This window comes from Topomyia yanbarensis, chromosome 2 (assembly GCF_030247195.1).
Source record: "Topomyia yanbarensis strain Yona2022 chromosome 2, ASM3024719v1, whole genome shotgun sequence".
Taxonomy (NCBI): Eukaryota; Metazoa; Arthropoda; class Insecta; order Diptera; family Culicidae; genus Topomyia; species Topomyia yanbarensis.
Genome location: NC_080671.1, coordinates 180059731 through 180082939, shown reverse-complemented (window position 1 = coordinate 180082939; position 23209 = coordinate 180059731). Strand labels below are relative to the sequence as shown.

The window sequence follows — 23209 nt, the reverse complement described above, 5'->3', positions numbered from 1 at the left end:
AAAAAATGGTCAAGTCTAGTCACTCACCTTCCACCAACGATGATACGCACACGAGGCACCTTGTTCTAATGCGAATAGACGGCAAGTCTATCACTGATAATTTCAAACTTTAATAATGGTGAATAGAACAATGTAGAACAATTATAATAATAGCGTGTAGTGATGGCGGTGATAATGATGGTGTTCGCAAACCTCGTGGTCGAGATGAAAGAGAAAGATGAGCTATTGTTCACGCTGCGGCGGCGTCGAATTTTCGGCATCGAATTTTGGCGTCGAATTTTAGCAAACCTCGTGGAGATGGTATCGAGATTATGATTTATAAAAGGTAATACGCTGTACCGGTGTCAAATTTAATTTGTTTAAATAATTATGCAGACACTTTACTGCCGTCAGCACACAGCAACTGTTCAGAAGCACACGAAATTCACGATTTACTGCTTCAAACAATAACTTAAATATTGAATTTAAAACTAATACCTTTGTTCATGGTGTGTCACACCAATTAAAATCACTTGCACGCGGGTTTTTTTTCCTTCGTCGCCACTATTGTGTTTGGTGATTTCGGGAGATATAAAAATACGTGTACTTCACTTAGTGGTTAGACTACAACTGCTTTATTCTCAATTTCGACCGATCGGTGATCGTTATACTCTCGGGCAGTTACGATCATGACGAGATGATCGTAACTGTATAACAGTTAGATTCGAACACTACAAGACTGAGGGAACAAGTACACAAACCGATTGTCGTTCTTCATCCAGCACGGAAAGTTATGATCACTGCACAGTGAGTTATGAGCTTTTCAACTTCAGGCTCCCGATGCAATCGAACATATCGACACAAAAAACAACAACACCGCTTGCAAAGGAATTGGTCGACAACGGACCAAAACAGTACGGAGGAAGAAGGAAGGGGAAAATCGACCTCGGAAAATGAAATATTTATTTGGATCAGATCGCAATCTTTTAATTATTTTCCCATTTCCACTTTCGAATTGTTTTTTTCATAAACACGAGTACCCGTAGTTGCTTGCTGCAGCAGTAGTATCAGGAATCTAGAAGAAGTGAAAAATACGCTATGCTTATCTCAATTCATCTCGTTGGCGTTCTCGTTTGCGAGCAATGACCAGCCAGGGCGGGGGTGTTTGGAAGAGATACAAAAAACACACGTGATTAACACTGAACATTTTCTTGGTGAGTGTTTATAATGAAACATGGAAATATTTAATATTTAATATCTACACCAACCGTGAATGGATTTTGACAGCCCTAGTCTTTTTTTCATGAATAAAAGAAACAGCAATACCTTGATCGACAAGGTGTTTAAACAAATCTATCAAGATACTGGAGTTTCATCGAAGGTAATTACAATCAATTCGAGTACTCTGTGAGATACAGTTCACTCGCTGTTGTCGGGAAAGACCAAATATGCAAGTTCTACCAAGCTAGCAGTTCGAAATAACTTCTTCTGTCTAACGAACCACCAACATATCGGACTTCTTCCGGGCCGCCATTATTATGGTAAAGCTAATTTGGAAAATTCAATTTCTTGATTACAGTAACATATTATAAAAATCAAAGTAATCTATTGAAGACTTGAAATCTATTTCAGATTGATGTTGCGGATTGCAGGTAGTTTCCAGACTTGGATGAGGACTACTGGAACTGTGTTTTCTTAAGAACTTTCAATCTGTTATCGAAGATGCACAAATTTATACTTTTTTATACATCCCCGCAGACCTATTTCTGGATTCGTCACTGCGTATGAAACAAAAAATTGTGAACTTAATAGAAAGTATTCCCCCATCCACCAAGCAACCCAATGCTATCTATAGTAGTATAGCTATATCCAATCACCCTCGAAACCGTATGCTGTCAGAATCGGATTCTTGATAGCCGCCATCGGAGCTGATGATTAGAGCTGTTTTTCTCCCTAAATTTGACAATCTCTCCGAGAAAGAAGCAAAATTAATCGTCTTTTTTACAGGAACCTACTCACCAGAAGGTCCCCAATCAATTCAACTAGTTTCAGCTTGTTATTGTTGTCATTTCTCTCAAACCGATACGGACATTTGTTTATCTCGAGAAATGGCTATTACCATAAATAACAAAGAAGCTTTCGGGCAGACAGCCACTTTGATTTGACCCCTCACCCGTAACCCCCCTTTGTTTTGAAGTGTAATTAATTGTAAATGTCTCCTCCTTTCTCATTACTCCTAGTGTTCGACCTCGGAGTACTCATCGTTCATCACCTTCAAACAAACCCTTACAGCATACAGGTGGGTGACCAGGGGAAAGGAGCTCCCTTTAAAACGAGACACTTTTTCTTGCCATCTCGATGAGTCGGTTTCTCGCCAGGCAGGATCAACGTTTAGTTCAGAAATCAAGTCCAAAAGTAATTAATCTTATAGCTTGGCACTTTTTAGGCTGTGCAGTCAGCCAGGATCGTCATCAAAATTGATGAGCTTCCATTCTCTGCCTTGATGATGATAGTGATCTGCTTGATGTCTGCAGTTGAGCGTCTCCCTCTTTGTTTTATCCGTGTACACCTACCTTCGCTACGAAAATTGATACTGATGGGAAAAGCTTTAACAGAATCTGCCGCCAAGAAAATTATTAGTGGCTGCCCCAACTTCGCCCTCTCCAGTGCTACTAGCGCTAGTGCTGGCGGAAGATACTGGGCAGAGAAGCGCGATGGTGTGCCAAACCCGTAATTAAACCACAATCCCGTAGCCCGCAAACGGAGCGAGTCAAAGGGAGAACTTTGAACATATGTGTGTGTGTATGTCGATACATAGAGCCGGGATCGTGTGTCTTTGCGGGACGAAGTTCGACTTTGATTTCACTTTGATGAAAGGGTTTTCCACCCAGCCCCCTGTTGCGTCTGTAATTAAATGTGAATTAGAGTAATGAAAAATCTGTCAATCGCGAACACACACACACACATGCTTTGATACGCGGTCACATAGATAGTGAAAAGAGCTGTAAAGATGTCGTTCGTTCCTCGTATTTTGGTTGGGTTAAAATGTTGTTCCTTGGATAATTCACCAAACTATCCAGAGCATCAAAAATTCTTGTGATCAAAAGCCATACTACTTGAGGATATTATCCCAAAGTTTCAAAGCTACAACACGAATATAGGAACGGTTTGCGCCAGGTTACGCTGGGCGGTCTTTTAGTAAACTCCAAAACCATATTTTAGAAATCAGCTAACATGGCTGCAAGTATCAAGCTGATTAATTCAAGAACGCACTTATTTTGTAAAAAATAATTACACTAGTGCTTCGAAAACTGAGGTCCCGGATGCACAGAAATTTTGATTTGCTTCGCGCACACAAGTAGTATTACGTTTTTGCACCTACTAAGTTGTACTCAGGCAATGAATCTTTTTGGCGCGAAAAACATTTTTGAACTGTGATTTCAACGGATCTAAACAATAGTACTTTCTCGGAATCGCAAAGAAAAGTACTTTTTTGAACCCATTACATTATGCAACTTTGCGGCTCCGATTTGAGTTGATTTAAATTAAAGTGCATGGGCGGGAGCAGCAGTTTTAAATAAAACTGCTTAATTCAAAAGAATCCCCCGCTACAAGGCAGCGCAACGTCTGTCGGAAATAGCTAATCAATGACCAGCCGTGCGCGCTCGAATGGTTCCGAGAAACCGGAGTCCGGTCGGTAGGAGGCGGTTCTGAAGTAGTTGTCTCACAAAGCAAACCGTTTACCTCCCGTGCTGCATTTGACCGATGATGACTGTGTCCGATGGCGTAACCAAATCATAATATATGCGAAACCTGCGTAGATTGATCGGCGCATTTTCAGTGCACACGAAAAGGCAGCTTTGAAATGGGCACGAAACGGGTAATTGGTGGGGCCACACCCACCCCCGTTTAGTTCGTTGGATCGAGATTGGTTGGTCGCGGTCGGTTCACGCATTGACTGGATTAATAGATCAGTCTGTGAGACACGATTCTTGAATGGTGAGCGGGCGGGTTGAGCTGAATTCGACTGGCTCAATGACAGAAGTGGAAACGAGGTCAAGTATTAACGTAGCTTTAGAATTGCTTACAATCAGTTACTGCTTTTCATTTCGTGATAAGCAGTTCCTGCGGCACTTTTCGGTGAGATTTTAACGTGTGTCTGCGGACACAACTACGTTAAATTTCGGACACTAAGTACATATCAGCAAAAATGCGCATAAAACAATAAAACAAAATTTGAAGCGAACCCTTTGTTATTAAATAATCAGCAGTGTTCTGCTAAGTTATAAGACTCCACTTTAATTTCTGATAGGTATTAAATTTATTAGCTTCCATCATATTACTGTATTATCGCACATCAATAAATAAATTTCTCTTTCGTCTTCGATCATCAATTAATGTCATACAATATTGATCCCTTTAATCTCTTGAGTGGATTCTTTTATCCCTTCTCGTGATTTATTGCGAACTGTATTTGTATATAAAGTAGTTAGCTTAAAAACAAGTCTTTCGGGCAGAGATATTGAGTGCATAATAGTCGAACTCTCACTTCGAATGATAATTTTTTCAAAAACCCTCTGCAGTCGAATGCTCAAAGCAATAAAACATCATATGAATGGCTTACGTCCAAAAGGGGCTAACCCCACATTGAGTTTTTTGAGTCATACACTTGCTATGTATGGCTATTTTCTAACTAATATATATATATATATATATATATATATATATATATATATATATATATATATATATATATATATATATATATATATATATATATATATATATATATATATATATATATATATATATATATATATATATATATATATATATATATATATATATATATATATATATATATATATATATATATATATATATATATATATATATATATATATATATATATATATATATATATATATATATATATATATATATATATATATATATATATATATATATATATATATATATATATATATATATATATATATATATTTCTTGCACAAATGTATATTATTGGGCATATTTTTTTGAAAACTCCAGTGAAGGTGTCATGTTGTTCACCTAGCAATAGGGTATTAAGAGAAAAACGGTACATTGTGGTCGGAAGGTTCAAAAACGTTGAATCAATTATTATCTTTCGTTATAGAGTTATGGTGTCTTCGGAAGAGTTGCTGTATGGCACTTAGCGCTTTATTCGGCTGAATCACACTAGTTCGAGATTCAGTCGCTAGGGCGGCGCTGTTATCAACTTTTTAATGAAGCTAGATAGAAATGTGGTGTCTTCGAGAAAGTTGTAAGTGCTATCATTTTAAGCATATCTTCTGAAGATGCAAACTTTGTAGGTACCGGAGATTTGAAATAGAGAAGGCTTTAGTTAAAACATTTACTTACAGGATATGTTTCCAAAAATTCGCGATATTTCAAAAACCTGTAGGACCTACAAAGTTGGTGTCTTCAGAATATTTACTTATAATTACCTGATATACAACTTTGCTGTAGACACCATCTTTCTATCTCGCTCCATTGAAAAGTTGATAACAGCGCCGGCCTAGCGACAGTATTCCAAATTAATATGAAATGATCAAATGAAGCGCTAGATGGCACACAACAACTTTGCCAAAGACACCATAAAAACTCTAAAACGAAAGATAAGGAAAGGATGTGTGAATTGTGCGTTAGCCCCTTTTGAACCCTAGGTACCCCCGGGGTTAGCCCCCCGATTCACGAAAATGCTCGTGAATTGAAAAGTAGTACATGTAATCATCTTATGTTTTCTAGACAACCTGGGTCAATGAACTACTAATAAAATAATGTATTTTTACAATAAAAACAATGTTAATTTGGAAATGCGAGTTTTTTCCATTTCCTGCAAAAAATGCAAAATGTGTATTAGCCCCTTTTGGACGCCAGCCATTCATATATCGGATGATTATGCTGCAATCTCATTTGTAACAAAATAACACCGCACAAGGCATCCAAATGACAAGTAGATTTAAAACTTCTTACTGCCAAGATCACTTAACTGCGAAAGTATATTATATCTTAATAATAATTAGAAACATGTATATAATAGGGATGGAAAGTCACCACTTGTGGCTGAGCATCCAATAAAAAAAAATAAGAAATGTAATGTAAACAAAACAATATAAAAAAAATAGAAAATAAAAAAAAACGCGCAAGTCATTTATTTTGCTCACATAAATATTTACAGATCCTGAGTAGAAGAATTTGCACATTATTGATGTTCCAATTGATATCATAGATTGAAATCACGTTAAAACTTGTTAAAGGTCGATTTTCCTTTTCGTGAAAAGTGGTTAAGATCACAAGTATCGAACGTTCATTTGTTTATTTTTTGTTAGCTGGTTTTGTTGACTTTTTGCTTGTTGTTTGTTGACGAAAGTCCTAAATTATTGGTAGATGCATTTGTGCTGCCCTGTCACCAAGGGTCAGCAGGCTAATTTATTTATTGGATATTTGATTAAGTCAATATTAATTCTGCAAAAGAGCTAAGGAGACTGTTATGAAAAAACTTATTGTTCCGCTACAGAATGAAATGTAGCAAAAACGCCTTAATCTGTATCGTCACTCTAAGCAGTAGCAATTTCACTTGTTTGTTTCTTCTAACCTCTTGGAAATGTTTATACAACATTATCTTAATGTGACTCCGAGTTTTTAAGCAAAATTTTATAGAATGCTAAAAAGTCCATTGCCAGCGGGAGATATTTTTTTAAAACAATTGACACCTTAAGAACAATGGGTTGGGAACATCTTCTAACCTCCAACTCAATGACTAGCGCGCGATACCTAGCTGGTTAGTTGCCCTGGGTATCTAACAAATTATGGTGGAATGGAATGGCGTCGTCGATTATGGCGACTTGGAGTCGCTCTTGTCATAGACCAATAAGTTTAGGTAGTTGTAGCGTAGGAGCTAGTACAATAGAGCAGTGCGATTTTAGCACTGCTTGAAGCTGACAGTCTCCAGAAGAGGCAGTGGCAGATAGCTGTAGTCCATAAGACCACATTACAGCACCTATAATTCATGCAAAATCTTTACAATATTGATCTAACTCTTTGTGTAAGCTGTGTGGTATGCGGTCACTTTAGCCTATCATATTATCTTCGCTAACAAAAGAGAGTTCACCTCGCCTAAGTCATAGGTTCGATTCAGTTGACGTACGACGACTCTACAATCTTCTGTTTCATCAGCTGAGATTTACAATTTAGTCCGCTTGCACTAGGTGAAGTGCGGTTAACAGCACAAGCTTCTCGACATATTCCACGCCAACTCAAATTCTCCACAAAGTATTCTCGCTCTAACCCTAATTTCACAAAGTTGACCTGCTCTAACCTTAATCCCAATGTTCAGCCGACTCTTAAACTTGTCTCGGAGCTTAACCTAAATAGATATAGATAGAAGATAGGAGTAACCTCTTCTGGTTGGCTTTCTCCATACCTTGAATATCTGATTACCATGCCCGTTCCGATTGAGTATCCTACTGATGGAACTTTTCGCCAAACTAAACCAATGTGGGCTGAAGAAATCGTCTTGGAACAAATATGTTAACTGTTCCTAGAAACATTTGAATACTGTGAGCCATATTCACATGTCACCGAGTTCGGTTACGCTGAGTTCCGTTTCTAGTACCCGCTTAGGATTCGGAAGATACACTTCTCAAGGATCGGAATCGGAGTTCTGTTTAATATTCTGATATAATCTTTCTCAGCATTCTGTTTGAATCTTTCTCACGATTCTAATGGAATCGTTATTACTATTCCGATGAAAATTATCTCAACTTTGTAATGGAACCCTTCTCTATATCTATATGAGATATTGCTAAAGATGCTAATAAATATAATTCTGGTGAGATGGTTCTCAAGATTCTTATGAAATCCTGCTCAGAATTCTAATAAATCTTTCCCCTTTTTTTCTGGTCAAATCCTTCTCAAGATTCGAATAGTATACTGCTCAGAATTTCTTTGGAATCCTCGAAACTTCGCAGAGCCCTGATTGAATATTTCCCAAAATGGAATTCTACTAATTATTATGATATTCTCCGGTATCTGATCGAATCGTGCTCATGTTTCTACTGAAATCCTACCAAATATTCGGATGAAAATTCTCAGTACAGGAACCTCTTTCCGTAATTCGACGTAACCTTTACCATGATCTTCTCCATAAGGTTAAAGTTCTGCAAAATACCAGTTGTGATATTTTGTTGTTGTCCAACAGCTTTCGCTAAACCACTTGCAGCTAATTAGACGACTCGTTTCAGTAATGCAAGTTTCCGGAAATCTGAAAGCAATAAGCGAAGTGATCCTCGAAGTATGTCAAACTACTGAGGCATCACTAGCCTTTCAGCCACATTGAAATTGTTTGAGATAATAATCAGCCAAACTATATATGACCGGTTGAAAACCGATGTATCTTGTGAGTTACATGGCTTTATGCCTGATAAGTCTGCTAGAAGCTATGACACAAGTAGACGCAATCTACACGGATTTAAAACCGCTTTCTATGTGAAAGAAAGTTCTCTAGACTTGGCAGATCTAAAGAATTTACCGCAACGTTTGCTTCGTATTTGGCTAATCAAACCCTGCGGGAAAAGTTGAATTCTTCCGTTTCGAATCCGTTTATTGGTAGTTTCGGGGCACCGCAAGGGAGCAATTTGGGACCGCCACCAATTTCCGTACTTTTCAGTTGAGTAACAGATGCAAGGTCGGATACATTGACGATTTGAAGCTGTTTTTGGAAAAAACGCTCACTAATGGATCGTCGCCGTTTGCGAAAAAAAATGGTCTCGACGTAACAAGCTGACAATAAGTAGGATAACTGAGTCCTAAGTCATCTTAGCTATTCATCCTCGATTTTGTAATACTTCTTAGGAACGAAGCAAATATGTTGAAAGCTATTTAAGCGCAATTCAGTGACAGATAGCCGATTTATCAACAAAATAGTGTGACATTCCGACTATTGAGATGAATAAGGGCTCGTCTACCGTATTTCTAAATGCTTCAGCGCACGCGTGAGATATTAATATTTGACTACAATGTGTACAACATCTTACTACGCCGCGTTGACCAAGTTTGCGATTTGGGTGTTTTACTGGACAACACGCTTTAAAAAATTTTAACGGCAAGGCACTCTACTGAACTTTGGTACGACCAATTCTTGAGATCGTATCTGTTGGCAGGATTTATTTTTATTTTTATTCTTTTATTTTATTTTTTTGTTGAGCAGGGTAAGGGCCCGCTGGAGTTGTGTTTCATTCATTCAAACTTTTTCTCCAGCAGGCATAAAACCTCCTTATCTTTTGCATCAACAGATTACAACAATCCAAAAGATACATCTCATCACTTATTTCTTCAATTAATAGTAACAGTATGCAATTGCTAAACTATAACTAACACTGATATTAAAGCTAACTGGACAAAGAGTTAATGAACAATCGGGACAAGTTAAAGTCAAAAACATCAGAACAACGATTGAATAGACGACACATACAGGCGAATGGCTCATTATAGGCGTATTGGTTCTGGCAAAAGGAATGCGGAAGAAAGTATTTTATCGAACGGTACGACGACGAGCATACGTGACTGCAGAAGATCTGCGATGAACATTGCTTTTGAAACATCTCGACGAACACACAGGAGATCTAGGTCAATAATCTTACAGCGATCCTGGTAGCACGGGAAGTTTAACGGGTCCCTCCATGGGATACGACGAAGGGCGAACCTGACAAATTTACGTTGGATAGATTCGATGCGTTGAATATCGATTTGATAATGAGGTGACCAGACAACAGCTGCATATTCGAGCGTGGAGCGAACCAAGGCACAAAACAGTGCTTTTATGCAGTGTATATCGACAAAGTCCTTAGCGACTCGAAAAATAAAGTGAGCTTAGATGCTTTGGAAATAGTGTAATCTATGTTCCTTAAAATTCAGTTTGGAGTCCAGCAGAACTCTCAGATCCTTGACGGAGAATTCCCGTTTATCCTTAAAAGTCTGTGAAATATTGTAGTCGAATTTGATGGTAGAGTGTTTCCGGGTGAAGGAGATAACTGAGCATTTACAGGGATTCAACCTTCGTCCTGTTAACCTTACACCAATTTGTGAAGATGTCCAACTGAGACTGCAAGAATTCGGTATCGGTGGGTTTTTTGATGATATGGAATAGTTTAAGGTCATCAGAAAACGATAGTTTCATGCACTTAATCGAATGGTTCAAGTCATTCAGATAGAGTAAAAATATGAATGGGCCTAGATGACTGCCCTGTGGAACTCCTGAGCTTACAGCACATGGGGAGTTCGTGTTGTCGCCAATTTTTACAGTCATTTCACGTCCAGACAGGTACGAGTGGAGCCAATTAAAAAAAGAGACGCCAAATCCAAGTCTGTCTAGCTTGTAAATTATTATCTGGTGATTGATTTTGTCGAAAGCTGCGGAGAAGTCAGTGTATATGATATCTATTTGAAGTCTTGCTTTCAATGAATTGATGATGAATGATGTGTAGAGTAGTAGGTTAGTAGAAGTTTATCGCTTAGGCATGAAACTGTATTGGGGTTCAGATATGTAATCGGAGCAGTCTCATCACTTGAATTTCAATATCAGAATTGAACGAGTACAGGAAAGATTCATCAGAATTGCTCTGAGAAACTTACACTGGCCATATTCTGAGATGAGCCGTCTGTTGAACAAAGATATATTGGATCGCCGAAAAAAACTTAAGCAGGTAACATACGTTGACTCTCATAGTTTATTTTCTGGAGTAGATTTAGGACATCGCGTAGATCTTTACAACATGCAGCAATGCTTATGCTACAAATGAATTTTCATAGAATATTCATAGTTCATGAACCGCTAATCGCGCTAATCAGAGTATTTGCTTCAGTTTAAAACTTTTTAGATTTATTTATAATGACTAGTGTGTTTATTGATAGTCTGTCTATTTTTCGGCTTATCAGTCGTGAATTAGTCAGCGAAACAAACAATATTGTTTTTTCACTAATTCAAGAAAAGCCACAAAATAACTAACCCTTACAAAATAAGCTCGACAGTCAAGAGACATTTTCGATAGTCCGTCTAGAATTAATTAGATCTATATCATTTAGAGAAAAGTAGAAATAATAAATTAAAAAAAAATTAAAAAAATAGCGCAGCAACGAATTTGTAATTTAGTTTTGCATAAACATTGAGTTAGCCTTCAATAATACTGTCTTCAAATCGATACGGCACGCGCCTAAAATAAAGAGGGTACAGCGGTCCGCTGTCGAATAGATTACTAAAATGTTAAATTTCTGGATTGCGACAGCGTCGTAAGGGGGTGGAACCATTACTATGAGAACCACTAGAGACTATCCTCAAAGAGGAGTGCTGTCACCCCTTCTGTGGTCATTATAAGTCAACAAACCTGTCGCTCAGAGGTGTAAGGGCTGGGACTACGCAGACGACATAGTCGTCACTAATTAGAGCAAGGTTGAATCTACAATTTACGACCGTATTTTAACAGCTTCAAACTCGATTTGGAATGGGGGTAGAAGGGAGAAGAAGAAATCCCCAAACAATCACCGCAAGTTTATTTAAAAGGTGAGTCGACAATTATTGCGATATTTTCGTACTAGTTTATCTTTTGAGTATATTATTTATATCCGCAAAGCGTTGCAGTTATCGGTAGGATTGCGGTCGAGATGGAACAAAATCAACAAACCGTTCGCGAAAGGATTTTCTTCACACACGTGCAAAATCCTTGGTTATCGCAACGCGCCTTGAGAAAACTGACGATATATGTTACACCATTCAAGCGTCTCAAGGGTCCTCCAAAGGTTCTAGAAACGAATGACAGTAGACCGCAAGTCAGAAGCTGGACAAAAACCGGGAATATCGCGTAAAAAAACAACAGAGCACTGATTACTCATGTAAAGCGAATAATTCGACGCGGGACTTGGACAAAAAAATTTAACGCTCAGAAAAGTTTTATCCAGAATGTCCAAGAAAAACGATCCTGATTAATAACAAACACGGTGCAGAACTTCTCGAATCAGGATGAAAACTCTGCACGATGTTGCTAACGAAATACCGTTGCTGCGTCTTTGATGATAAGACCTATGTCAAAGCGGATTTGAAGTAGTTACCGGTACAGGATTAGTTCACGGGTATGGAAAAGTTTACTACGGATGACCGTTTCAAACGGAAGAAGCAATCGAAATTCGTTTCGAAGTATCTGAATTGGCAGGCTATTTGCACTTGTGGCAAACGGAGGGAGCCATTCGTGACCAAAGGCACCATGAACGGTGAAATTGACACAACTGAGTGCCTCCAAAAACGGATTGCGTTCATAACTCTAGGTTCCTGTAGATTCGAGTCCAAACTCGCCTATGATTGTCGACAAATTCTGATGAATCTGGCAAACTCATTTACGTACAAATAGACGAATGGGTACGTCAATACTTAACATCAACCGCTGCGGTGTAGTTTCACAAGCAATCATTTTTTTTTAAATCTGTTGCTTTCCGCGGTTACACTATCCTTACATGGTCGAGTTAGTGCAAGCTGGACTACTACAGCTGCACCAGTTACAGTATACATTTTTAAGTGAATAAGACAATTGTACGTAGTAAGACATTTTACTGATCGTCCGTGAAGTGAATTAATTATGTCGACAACAGGTTAAACATAGAAAACATTTCAACTAGGAGCATGAATAATATTTTTCTGTACCCCAATGAGATGGTCACGAACCGAGTTAATCATTCTCAATCATCAGCCACTTGGAGACCCAAGCACCAAGCACAGCAACGATCTTTCTTCTCGAGTGGATGATGCCTTGACTGATTATGCTTTCTTTCAAGTTTGCCGATTAAAGCCCATTCGTACACAGACAAAAAACACTCTTTCATTGACGTAGCTCGCCTCGGCAGATAGCAGTTCGTACATCACCAGCTTATTCGATTGCTGTTGGCAAACAAACGCCTGGCCGAACAAGAGGAAGCAGTACAAACACTTTTCAATATTTTCAAATATTGGCCATAGTTCAAAGTAAAGAAATACCACGCTTTATCAATACCAATACCGGATAGATTCATTTACGATTGGATTTGGCCAATAGTTTTTACGCTAATCAATTTTGATCAATCGGTTCCATCAGTTCGATATGAATGGATGGATGAACGGACGGATGGATTTGAGGCGGGAATCGAACGATAATAGTTAAATTGCTTTTCGACCATGCTTTGCGGTTCGAACAATCATAGTCTGTGCAATGATAGATGCGGCTAAGGTATCAATCAGCCATAGATTGGTGCATTTATCCGGAGCGTGTCCGTGTATGTATCTGATAGGCTCTGTCCAATGTTTGATACAGCTTAAAATAATTAAACGTCGCGATGCAAATAGTTAATGGTGAGGATATTTGGCAATTCAATTCCTCGCGAAAGAAAGACAAAAATGAAGTACGAAATTTAACTTCCGCGGTTTCTAATACCATCACGTTTTTCCTTCTCGCAATAAGTAGCGAAAACAGTGTGCAAATATACCAATGAAATTGAATCGATGCCAAGAGTCTTAGCTCGAACACAAAAAATGAATTCAATTGTTCTTTAATGTCTACCGCATTCCTTGTGGCTTCATGGACAACCATCGATCGACAAACGCCAATAATAAATCCAAGCAAACCCGCATCGGCGATCTTGATTGGATAGTTCTCATGTTTCAAGATCTGCCATTGACATTGTCGGCAAATGATTTTTCTATTTTCCTACCATCATCATCCGATCCATTCGAACAACATAATAAACCCGCGAATTACTCATTACAACCGACTCCGTCCGGCTGCTTTTCTACCCTGTCCAAAAATAGAGACGTTATAAAAGGTCCCGATTGGCTTCAATTTATTATCCCCCTGGCTATTGTTCACGGTCGAAATGGTCGTAGAAAGCCTCCTCCATTTGAACAAACCCAAAACAGCTTGAAAATTTCTTCAGTAATAAAACCGAGCAACTAGAGGAAAAATGTAGATCATATCGACCAATTACCCCCTGGAGCCTCGTAGATTGGCAAGAAAAGGCTGAACCTCTCACTTTCTGCCAGCAAGAGACACGCGGAACCCCGGAGATCACGAACCCCGTCCTGTACGAGAACCAACCGAACCGAACTGATCCATCGCATCGCTCGACCGTCAGACGGCAGCCGCGTTGTTCCAAATTCGTGATCGCACCCCTACTAAGCGGAGCTGCTGGATTTGTGCCGAACTAAACGCCAACAAAACGGGCCGGTGTAGAGCCGTTTGGGCATCAGAAAGAGAAGGTGTTACACGCGTGATCGAGCGAAAGCTGCTGCTGCTGCCAGAAGTCTCAACTTACCAGTAGGTAGAGAGCAACAATCGCAGATGAAAATGGCGTGAAAAAATGTTACATTCAATTTAATCAGGCCGTAGCTGTAGTAGGTAGGTAGCTGTTTTAGTTAGCTATAGCCATTCGAGAATTGTTACCGCGCGCTCCGGGCTCGAAAATTATAGTGGTGCAACAGCGTGAAAGAGAGTGAGAAATGAAACAGGGCTGAATACTGGGGGGCCTGAAAATGGGACCTTTTTTCGAAACATGTTGATACCAATAAAAATAAAAATAAATAGAAAGCATTTGAGCGAGTATAGTTTAAAAAATACCCCAGAATATATTCAAAAAAACAATATTACCAGCTAAAAAATTGGATCCATATGTCCCCGAATTCATATTTACAGGCTTATTTTAATTAAATAATTTAAAATAAACGTAATATAGAAAATATTCAAAGGATTTTTTTCTCTAGTTGAAGCTTTCTGACGTCAAGGAAACAGCTTCCTCTAAGGCTGTAACTTATATCAACAATCCATACTTTCGTTGCCCGATCCTGTCAGCAAGCAAGCACTCCGCGAGCGTGTTGTACGGTTTTACGAAACGCATGATAATCGTGAGAAAAAAGTTTACGATAGACCACTTTCGAGACGAAAACGTGCCCATGAGTACAGTTTACCGGATCCTGGCATCCCTGAGCGTGGAGGCCGGTAGCGGCCGTCCGGCAAAGATAATGACGAAGAAGAAGGAAGCGTTGAAAAAGCTGTTCGACAACAAGGACGGAATGAGTTTGCGTGACGCCGGCCGAAAATATCACTGCTCCCATGATTCACCGAACCCTCAAGATGTAGGACATCATCTGTCGAAAGAAGACTCGGTCCCCGGAGTACACGGATGAGCAGAATAACTACCGCGGGACGTCGTTCGTGCTTGGTGACGAAAGTTACTTTCCGCTCTCGAAGACCCACATTCCAGGAAATGACAGGTACTATTCCAGCGACAAGTCGGCCACACACCCCGAAGTAAAATAAAGTTATGCTGCACATCGCCATATCGGACAGAGGGAATTCAAAGCCGTGGTTTAAGCCGAGCGGTCTGGCCATCAATCAACAAATGTACCAGGAGGAGTGTCTTGAGAAAATTCTGCTGCCGTTCTTAAACGAGCATTATGCGGATGGGAAGTACGTCTTCTGGCCGGACAAGGCGTCTTCCCATTACGCCAAGAAGACGCTGGAGTATCTTGAGCAGAAAAAGATACCGTACGTGCCGAAAGAAAACAACCCGACCAACTTGCCCCAGTGCTGTCCCATTGCGGATTTTTCCGGCTCACTCAGTGCCCTAGTGTAGAGGAATAATTGGTGCGCCAAGAATACGAAGCAGTTGACCACCAGGATTCAGAATTGTATTCGGGAGATGGACGTCAGTGCCGTCCAGCGCTCTTGTGAAGACATCGCGACCAAGTTGCGTCGTACGGCTGACCAGGGCCACTTCTCCAATGTTCATTGACGTTTTTTCTGAAAACTAAAGATTATGTTTTGAATACAAGATACTGAATCCTTTGAATTTTTTTTTGTTTTTTAAGTACATGACTGAAAAAATTCTCATTTTTATTGAACACCCGTTCAGGCAGTGTTCAAAGAATTTCAAAAAACTTTCTTCGAAAAATCGTAGTATTTTTTTTTAACTATTCGTTTAGACTGAATCAATGTTTACCAAGCTAGCTTGCCGCGATTCCATTCATGATCGTTTCATAATACGACAAAAGCTGCAACAGCTACGTTGCGCCATGCGTGGTCGCAACAACGCAAGCTGCTCACGCTTTTAATCCGCTGTTTGAAATCCGTGCGCGGCGACGTTTGGCGTTGAATAACTTTGTTACAAATGGCGGGCCTTTTTTTTCTTGGCGGCATGTAATTTGATACTAAAAGTAGAATATGTGGTTTTCTTAAATAAAAAGAATGTTCAGAGCAACTTGATTTTTTTGTTTTGTAATAAATTGTTGGTTAAAAAATACACAAAATAGTAACATCTGAATTTGATGATCTGAATTTGTCATTACAAATACTAGCAAAATTTGGATCTTTGACGGAAATTGTGATTTCACCTAATTTGGGTGGCTCGTTTGAGAAATTTTTGATTCAAATTTAAAAGACCCTCGGCTAAGTTAAGCTAAACGGTGTCGAATAAACGAATTTTTGAAAATGCATAAAGATGTTTCAAATATTTTGTGCCAAAAAGTAGTATAAAACCAAATATTATAAAATAACAATATAGTTCACTTCTACATTTCTTAAAAAACACCACACTAGCTCCGCTATGGCATAAAAGGTAACTACTACACTGTAAATTTTACAATACGTTATAGTAGAGGTGGCAGCATTTCTCAATTAGGGAAAAAAACTTTTGAATTTATTTTCTCTCCAGTAGGAGAAATCTATATGATATCGTTCTAGTGAATGTATTGTAGTACACACATGACATAACGATAATTTCGTAGTCTGACCAGCTCATTGAGAGACACAGGAATAAGGAAACAAAAAATCTTTGCTGACGAAAATGCTGAAAATCTGACCATTTGCTTACGTGTACTTGTAACATTTTTTAACACAGCTGGAGAAGATTGTGCTAGTTTAAAGAACAAACCCTAACATGCAGATGACGCAAATACAAACACTGATAAACTCCCTAAATATACAACACAGTAAACACTGAGCTCAAACTGTTATTTTGCCTATGCTTCCGACATCATGGATTAGCACTAAACTAGTGAAAAAACGATTGACGCTAGTTGGATTTTCCAGATTCTTACGTTGTGCGAGTCCAGCAGTATACTTAATATTTCAGGAAAAATACCAACACATGAACAATTTTGCCCACCTTTCACTTCTACTTCGTGGACGCGTTTGACAATTCATTCTACGGCACACGTTAATCGCAGAATGATAGTTTTATGAGATTAAAATCCTTTTTCATCTACAGATGGCGTTACATTTATGTCTTTTATGATTCATATAGGATTTACAGGTGTGGACTATATTAATAATATATAATATTTGATAAAACACAGTTTTCGATCTATTTACGAGCTTCACATAAAGGGTGAATACGAATTTTTTGAAACATTTATAATTGGCTGTAATGGGGGTTGGCGTAGCGTAGTTGGTAAATCGATTGCTTTCGGTTTGAATTCCGATTTTTTTTTAAATCGGTTATTTTTAGCCAGACAAATATTTGTAACCCCTCAAAGGAAAATCTAATTTAAATAAAACATAAACACCGGTTTAACCACTCTAACTTCTCAAAACGTATTCAGCATAATATTAAGTCATTGATAATGTCCGTTTTGCTTTATTACTTGTGAAATAGGAGTTATTCTTATTACCTACTAATAGAAGGCTAATACTCCATTTTTAAGAGTTTCTGCCAAAGAAAAGATTTGTGGGATTTTTCACAAAATTTGCTGAGAAAGCGATTTTGATCTTAACCTGAACTCCCCTCAACTATTTCATTGTTCCGAATTATATAGAATCATTTCTCTACTTCACAAGGAATAGTATGATACATGAGTAGAGCACTATTAATAATATTCCCTTGAGCAAATGTATCCTAAAATAATTTGAGAAAAAAGTACAGAATTTAACGCTCATTATTATATCTAACTTATCCCAGTTTACTGAAAAAATCTTTTCCTCGCATAAGCAGCCGATTACGTCAGTTTCACTTTGATGGCAACAAAAACATGCACGTTGCAAGCAGAAAGTATTGATATTAATTAAATGAAATAGTTTTCCATTCTTTATTTCATGAGCTGATCTTCGAGAACAACAGTTGCTACATCGACAAAGGCAACCTATAAATATGTAACGTAGGCTCAAAACAAATGTGATTTTTTCTGGATATTGATTTGGTAGCAGAAGAGTATAAATCCTATTTTAGCTATGTTTCGATTGTCGCCCTACCTCGATACAAAAGCGTCTGATATTTCTTGCCTCTGCATTGCACAGTAACTCAAAACAGCGTTTTAAGGTACTTAATTCATTGGAGTCAAAACTGCCCATATTAGCGATTTTACATATTCTGCAATGTTTGTGTGTGTGTGTGTAAAAAGCGCCATTGCTGGCAATATCGTTTTTTTTTTAAATTGAGCATAGTAGGCTATAGTAAATTTATCATTTGAACCGAAAGAGATAGCACTTGGCCATTTTCGACAAAGTTGTAGAGTAGAGTATTTTTTTAATTTTTCAAATAACATGTTGTCTCGATCAACCACAGTAATCGAGATGCGAGACGTTTTCTATGATGAATTACTCAAATTCTTAATTTTACTTATAATTTTTTTTGTTTCTGATTTTTGGCGCTAATAATGTTCGTAGATATTTTTCATCATTATAAAACACGCAACTTTTCCGAAGAGAACAAATCGCTTGTGACTACTTTGTAAAGAGTTAAGACTGATTTTGATTCTATTTTAGCCTATAACGTCACTATCGGCAAAAACTGTAATTATGTTATACATTACTCTCAAAGGACTGGTATTTACTTATAAAACGAAGGTATCGCCGTTTGTCCATAAGCACCCGTTCGGAAGTTAAGCATTATGTCTGGCGCTCCTGAAGTTGTGTGAATGAACGATTAGGCGCTGGTTTTCAAAGACGCCTTCGCATGATTTTCTGAGTCGCTACTCAGAACTCTGTGCACTAGCACGTCTGTTGGAAGGTTAACACCGAATTGGAATGATTTTCTCACAATTTTATCTCGGTTCGGCGTATCGGCGTAATTGTGTATAATTGCTGCATTACCCGGCAGAATATTTTGAAAGATTTCATACTGAAGTGAACTCAGCAAATTTTATCATGAATCTATTCAATCACGATCCAATATCCGTGCTCGTGACATAATTCACAAAATTTTGAGATACTATTCATGTATTCGCGAACTGATTCATGATTCCTAGTATAATAGTCACGACTTACCATGCGTGCCCATTATATGAATCACGAAATTATAAAATATTTATGTATTCGTGAACTAGTTCGTGAATTCTTGTATAATAGTCACGACTTACCACTCATGCTCGTCAAATAGTTCACGAAATCATAAAGTATTATTCATGGATTCGTGAACTGGCTCATGGCACCTAGTATATGATTGACAATTTATTTTGCGTACTTGTGATATTTAGATGATATCTCTAAGCATTTCCAATTCCATGCGACATGGTAATGAAATTTTCACGTGAACTATTTCACAAAATTTGAAGTATTTTAAGTATTATTCATGCAAACAAAATCCGATGAGTATGTTTCTATTACGTTTAAGTAAGATTCTATTGTCTTTTCGGTAACAGGCCACGCAATTGTGCATTGCAGTATTAAACTTATATTCCCGCATTGGTAATAAACGATGGAATGACGAATTTCGATTGCTATTCATGTATGTGCATCACACAACCAAACACTTTTTCAATGTGTGTCAACCTCGGCTCTGTTCGTATGTAGGATAATTCAGTCGAATTCTATGATAGTATTAGAGGGATTCCATTAGAAACAGGTCGACCATCGTCGATTCGTAGACATTTTTACGTGCATTAATTTCAATATTTTTTGTTCGATCACTGTATTTAATACAGAAAAACTTTCTCAGAACGAGTTACAGGGGATGAATATTTCTATACGAAAAAAATACGCACTGAAAAAAAATGTTGTGCCATTCTTCACAAAAACAAAAAAATTGTGTTAAAAATTTAAATTGCAAAGAAACTTATTTTTTCTAATTTTTTATATTTTTTTAACAAAAACCTAAAGAGAAAAGATATATTTTGTATTTTAAATCTGGTTGTATGATGGTTAACTTATCGGTAAATAATTACAAATTTTATACTAATTGACATAATCTTTTTTAATTTTATTGCAGAATATACCTCTAAGTAATCATTTTAACTCAAAAGACATTTAATAAAAACCTTTCAAAATGCGATAGTTTTCGAGATATTTGGAATTTTGTTCCAACAAAAACAATTAACTCGACTGATTAAGCCCTTTTTAAAAGTATTTCACGTTACTATGTCATAAAATGCCAAAAATCTAATGTTTATCGTTTTAAAGACGTAAATGAACTTTTCCAGGTTATTGGGATCAGCTTTCAACAAAAAGTTTTCTTAACAACAACTTTCGACATTTTTTTATAATCCATACTATTTGCAATCAAAATACAATTGTCTTTTTGAATATGATACTAAACTCCATTTTAAATCAAAATTCTTGTAACAAAAAATTCTGAAATGTAGTTTATCTAGAGATATTTTAAATTTTGTTTTAACAACACAATTATTTTATTTTATTGCGACCTTTTCAAAAGTTGTTCGCATTTCTCCACCGATAACAATAAGTTTTTCAAAAGGCCCATAACATTGCCTGTAACATTCTCTTTGACATCAAGACGATATTGTAAACCATTTGAATGCTATACGAAAACAATCAAAATACTATTCAACCATAGAGTCTGATGATTAAACTAAATAATTCGATCATATTTTGGTTGTTTACATCTAGCTTTCAAATGGGTTAAAATATCACCTTGATTTCAAAAGAGAAGTTACAGGAAATGTTATGGGCCTTTTGAAAAACCTATATTGTTGTTGATGGTGAAACGCAAATATCTTGAAAAGGTCATAAAAAATAAAATACCTGCGTGGTAAAAAAAATTAAAATATCTCAAGGAGTACTACATTTTTGAATATTTTTGTTATGAGCATTTTGATTTAAAATGGCGTTTAGAATCATATTCAAAAAGAAAATTGTATATTTGACAACAAAAAAATAACAGATTGCGACAGGGCGAAGAAAAATTACGAATGCCACGACAAAACTGTTAATATCACAAACATGTAACATTACTCCACGTGTTAATTTCAAAAGCATAGAAGGTATTAAAAACGTGAACACAAATTACAAAAATCGTGATTAAGATCCAGAAAACATGAACTTAATTAAACATAAATCTCTACGAGTGACTAAAATGTCATGCCATGATGAATTCAAATAAAAGTTCCTGAAATCATGGACACAAATCACATTACTCGTGATAAGAAGATCAAAAGTTATGACTAAGACCCTGAAATCCATGACCAATGACTAAAATATCGCGATAACATGAATATAAATCACTAAAATTCACAAAAATCGCGAATAAGCTCCAGAATTCATGAACATCGTTTGACTGTCGGCTGTGTATTCCCAACTTATGAACAACAATCATAACAAAAACTAAACACGTCCAGGGAACAACAGTAACCCAATCAAACATTCGAATATACCGCCCTGTATATATTTAGTGCGAATTAGTTTTTTGGAAACTTAAATAGTTTCAGGAATACGAGGTTCATTATTTATGATTTTAGAAACTTGGTCACGTTTTTCGTAAATCGTTCAGCACACGAAATCGTGATTTTTTCATGAATTTATGAACGAAATTTTACCATGAAGTAATTATTTTAGTTAAAGAAAGTACTCGCAAACTACGAAAAGTTTCCCAAGGCCGTTATAAGGCTAAGTTGTTTAGTTTTAGTAAAAACTTAAAATTTCTGCTATAGTTATTCGGTAAAAAACCAAACTACTAAAACCAGTTAATTGATCTGATCAGTCAATCATCGATTTTTTTACCGACAGTTCAACTGTAAAAATTTTAATAGAATCTTACGGAAGTCTGGAAATTATTTCAAGTGCAGTAGTGTTGGACTTAAAATAATTTACAGACTTTTGTTAGATTCGTCTTTTCGCATATTTAATTTTCGTCTCTATCTTAGTATGTCTATGACCGCCCTACAATTTGAATGTAAACTGTTTACACTCTTTCTATGCTTTGACATTTAGAAATTAAATCTTGCGACGTTTTGTCATAGATTTGTGTAGTTCTCTTCTTGTTCAGCATACGACTGTCATCTCTAAAGTAAGAAACTTAGAAATACATTAAACCAATCATGAGAAAGAAATGCGTTCTACGATAAAACGTAAACTTCTCGAAATTCGCCATAAATTTGCACCCCGCTCAGACTTCAAAACTACAACCCCTTCACCACCATAACCGCGCTTGCGGTTGCCAACATTAGCCGGCAGCATTTCATTCGCGCTTAAATGGTTGTGATTTTCCTTCCATTTCTCCTCTCCTACTTTTCAATTCGTTTCGGATCATTTATCATCATTTTTATGAGCTACCTTAACTTTGGGACATTTTACTATGCTTTTTTAAGCGCTGCAGTTTTTCCTCTTTTCCATTTTGGCATTTTTTCATTAAAGATTTGATTGTTGTTGCTGCCGTTCGTATTGTTATTCGTCAAAAATTTAGCGGCAGCAATTTACTGGGCCACTTCAGTCCAACAGCAACTGTAACCTAACGGGTGGTGATGGTATTTTTTTTTGCTCTCCAACTCTCCCTTGTCGATGATTGCTGTCGACGGGCGTTGGACATTCGTCAAGGATGAAATGAAATTCACATAAGACCGTACGAGTAAACTTAAGATATGGACGCCAGAGCGTTGAATTAAAATCTCCACCGGCAGACGTAATTAGCGTTCGTAAATGTAGGCAATAAATCATAGAGGATTGTCCACGCTGCTGGGTTTTTTTAAGCCACCTTGTATACACTCTCAGCTGGCTGTCGAAAACCGAAACGCAGACGATGGTAAATTGTTTAGGGGAAAGTTTAACTCTATCTGAATGGAATTCGCAGAGTGCCTCTATATACCGATGATAGCGAATTAGCGACAAATTACTTACGTTTTGTGATTGTTTTTTGGGAATGCCCATGAGAATGGTTTGACGGAAGAAAAAGCATGCTGATTGACCAACCTGAAATCAAACGAAATAGATGCGATGAGTAAGTATATATT

The 23209-nt window shown here is 37.3% G+C and overlaps 1 protein-coding gene across 2 annotated transcripts in view; it reads right to left on the bottom strand.

Annotated features, from left to right (window-relative positions):
• The window catches only part of LOC131682290 (hemicentin-1-like), a 257573-nt gene that overhangs the window by 79550 nt on the left and 154814 nt on the right, over positions 1-23209 (bottom strand). Inside the window, exon 1 of one of the 2 annotated variants that reach the window (XM_058963670.1) lies at positions 23097-23163. The exons of the other annotated variant lie outside the window; for it this stretch is intronic. Within the exon in view, the coding sequence (XP_058819653.1) occupies positions 23097-23154 (58 nt within the window). The 5' untranslated portion in view covers positions 23155-23163. Of the gene's footprint in view, positions 1-23096; positions 23164-23209 lie in introns of those variants that run through there. 2 annotated transcript variants of the gene reach the window in all.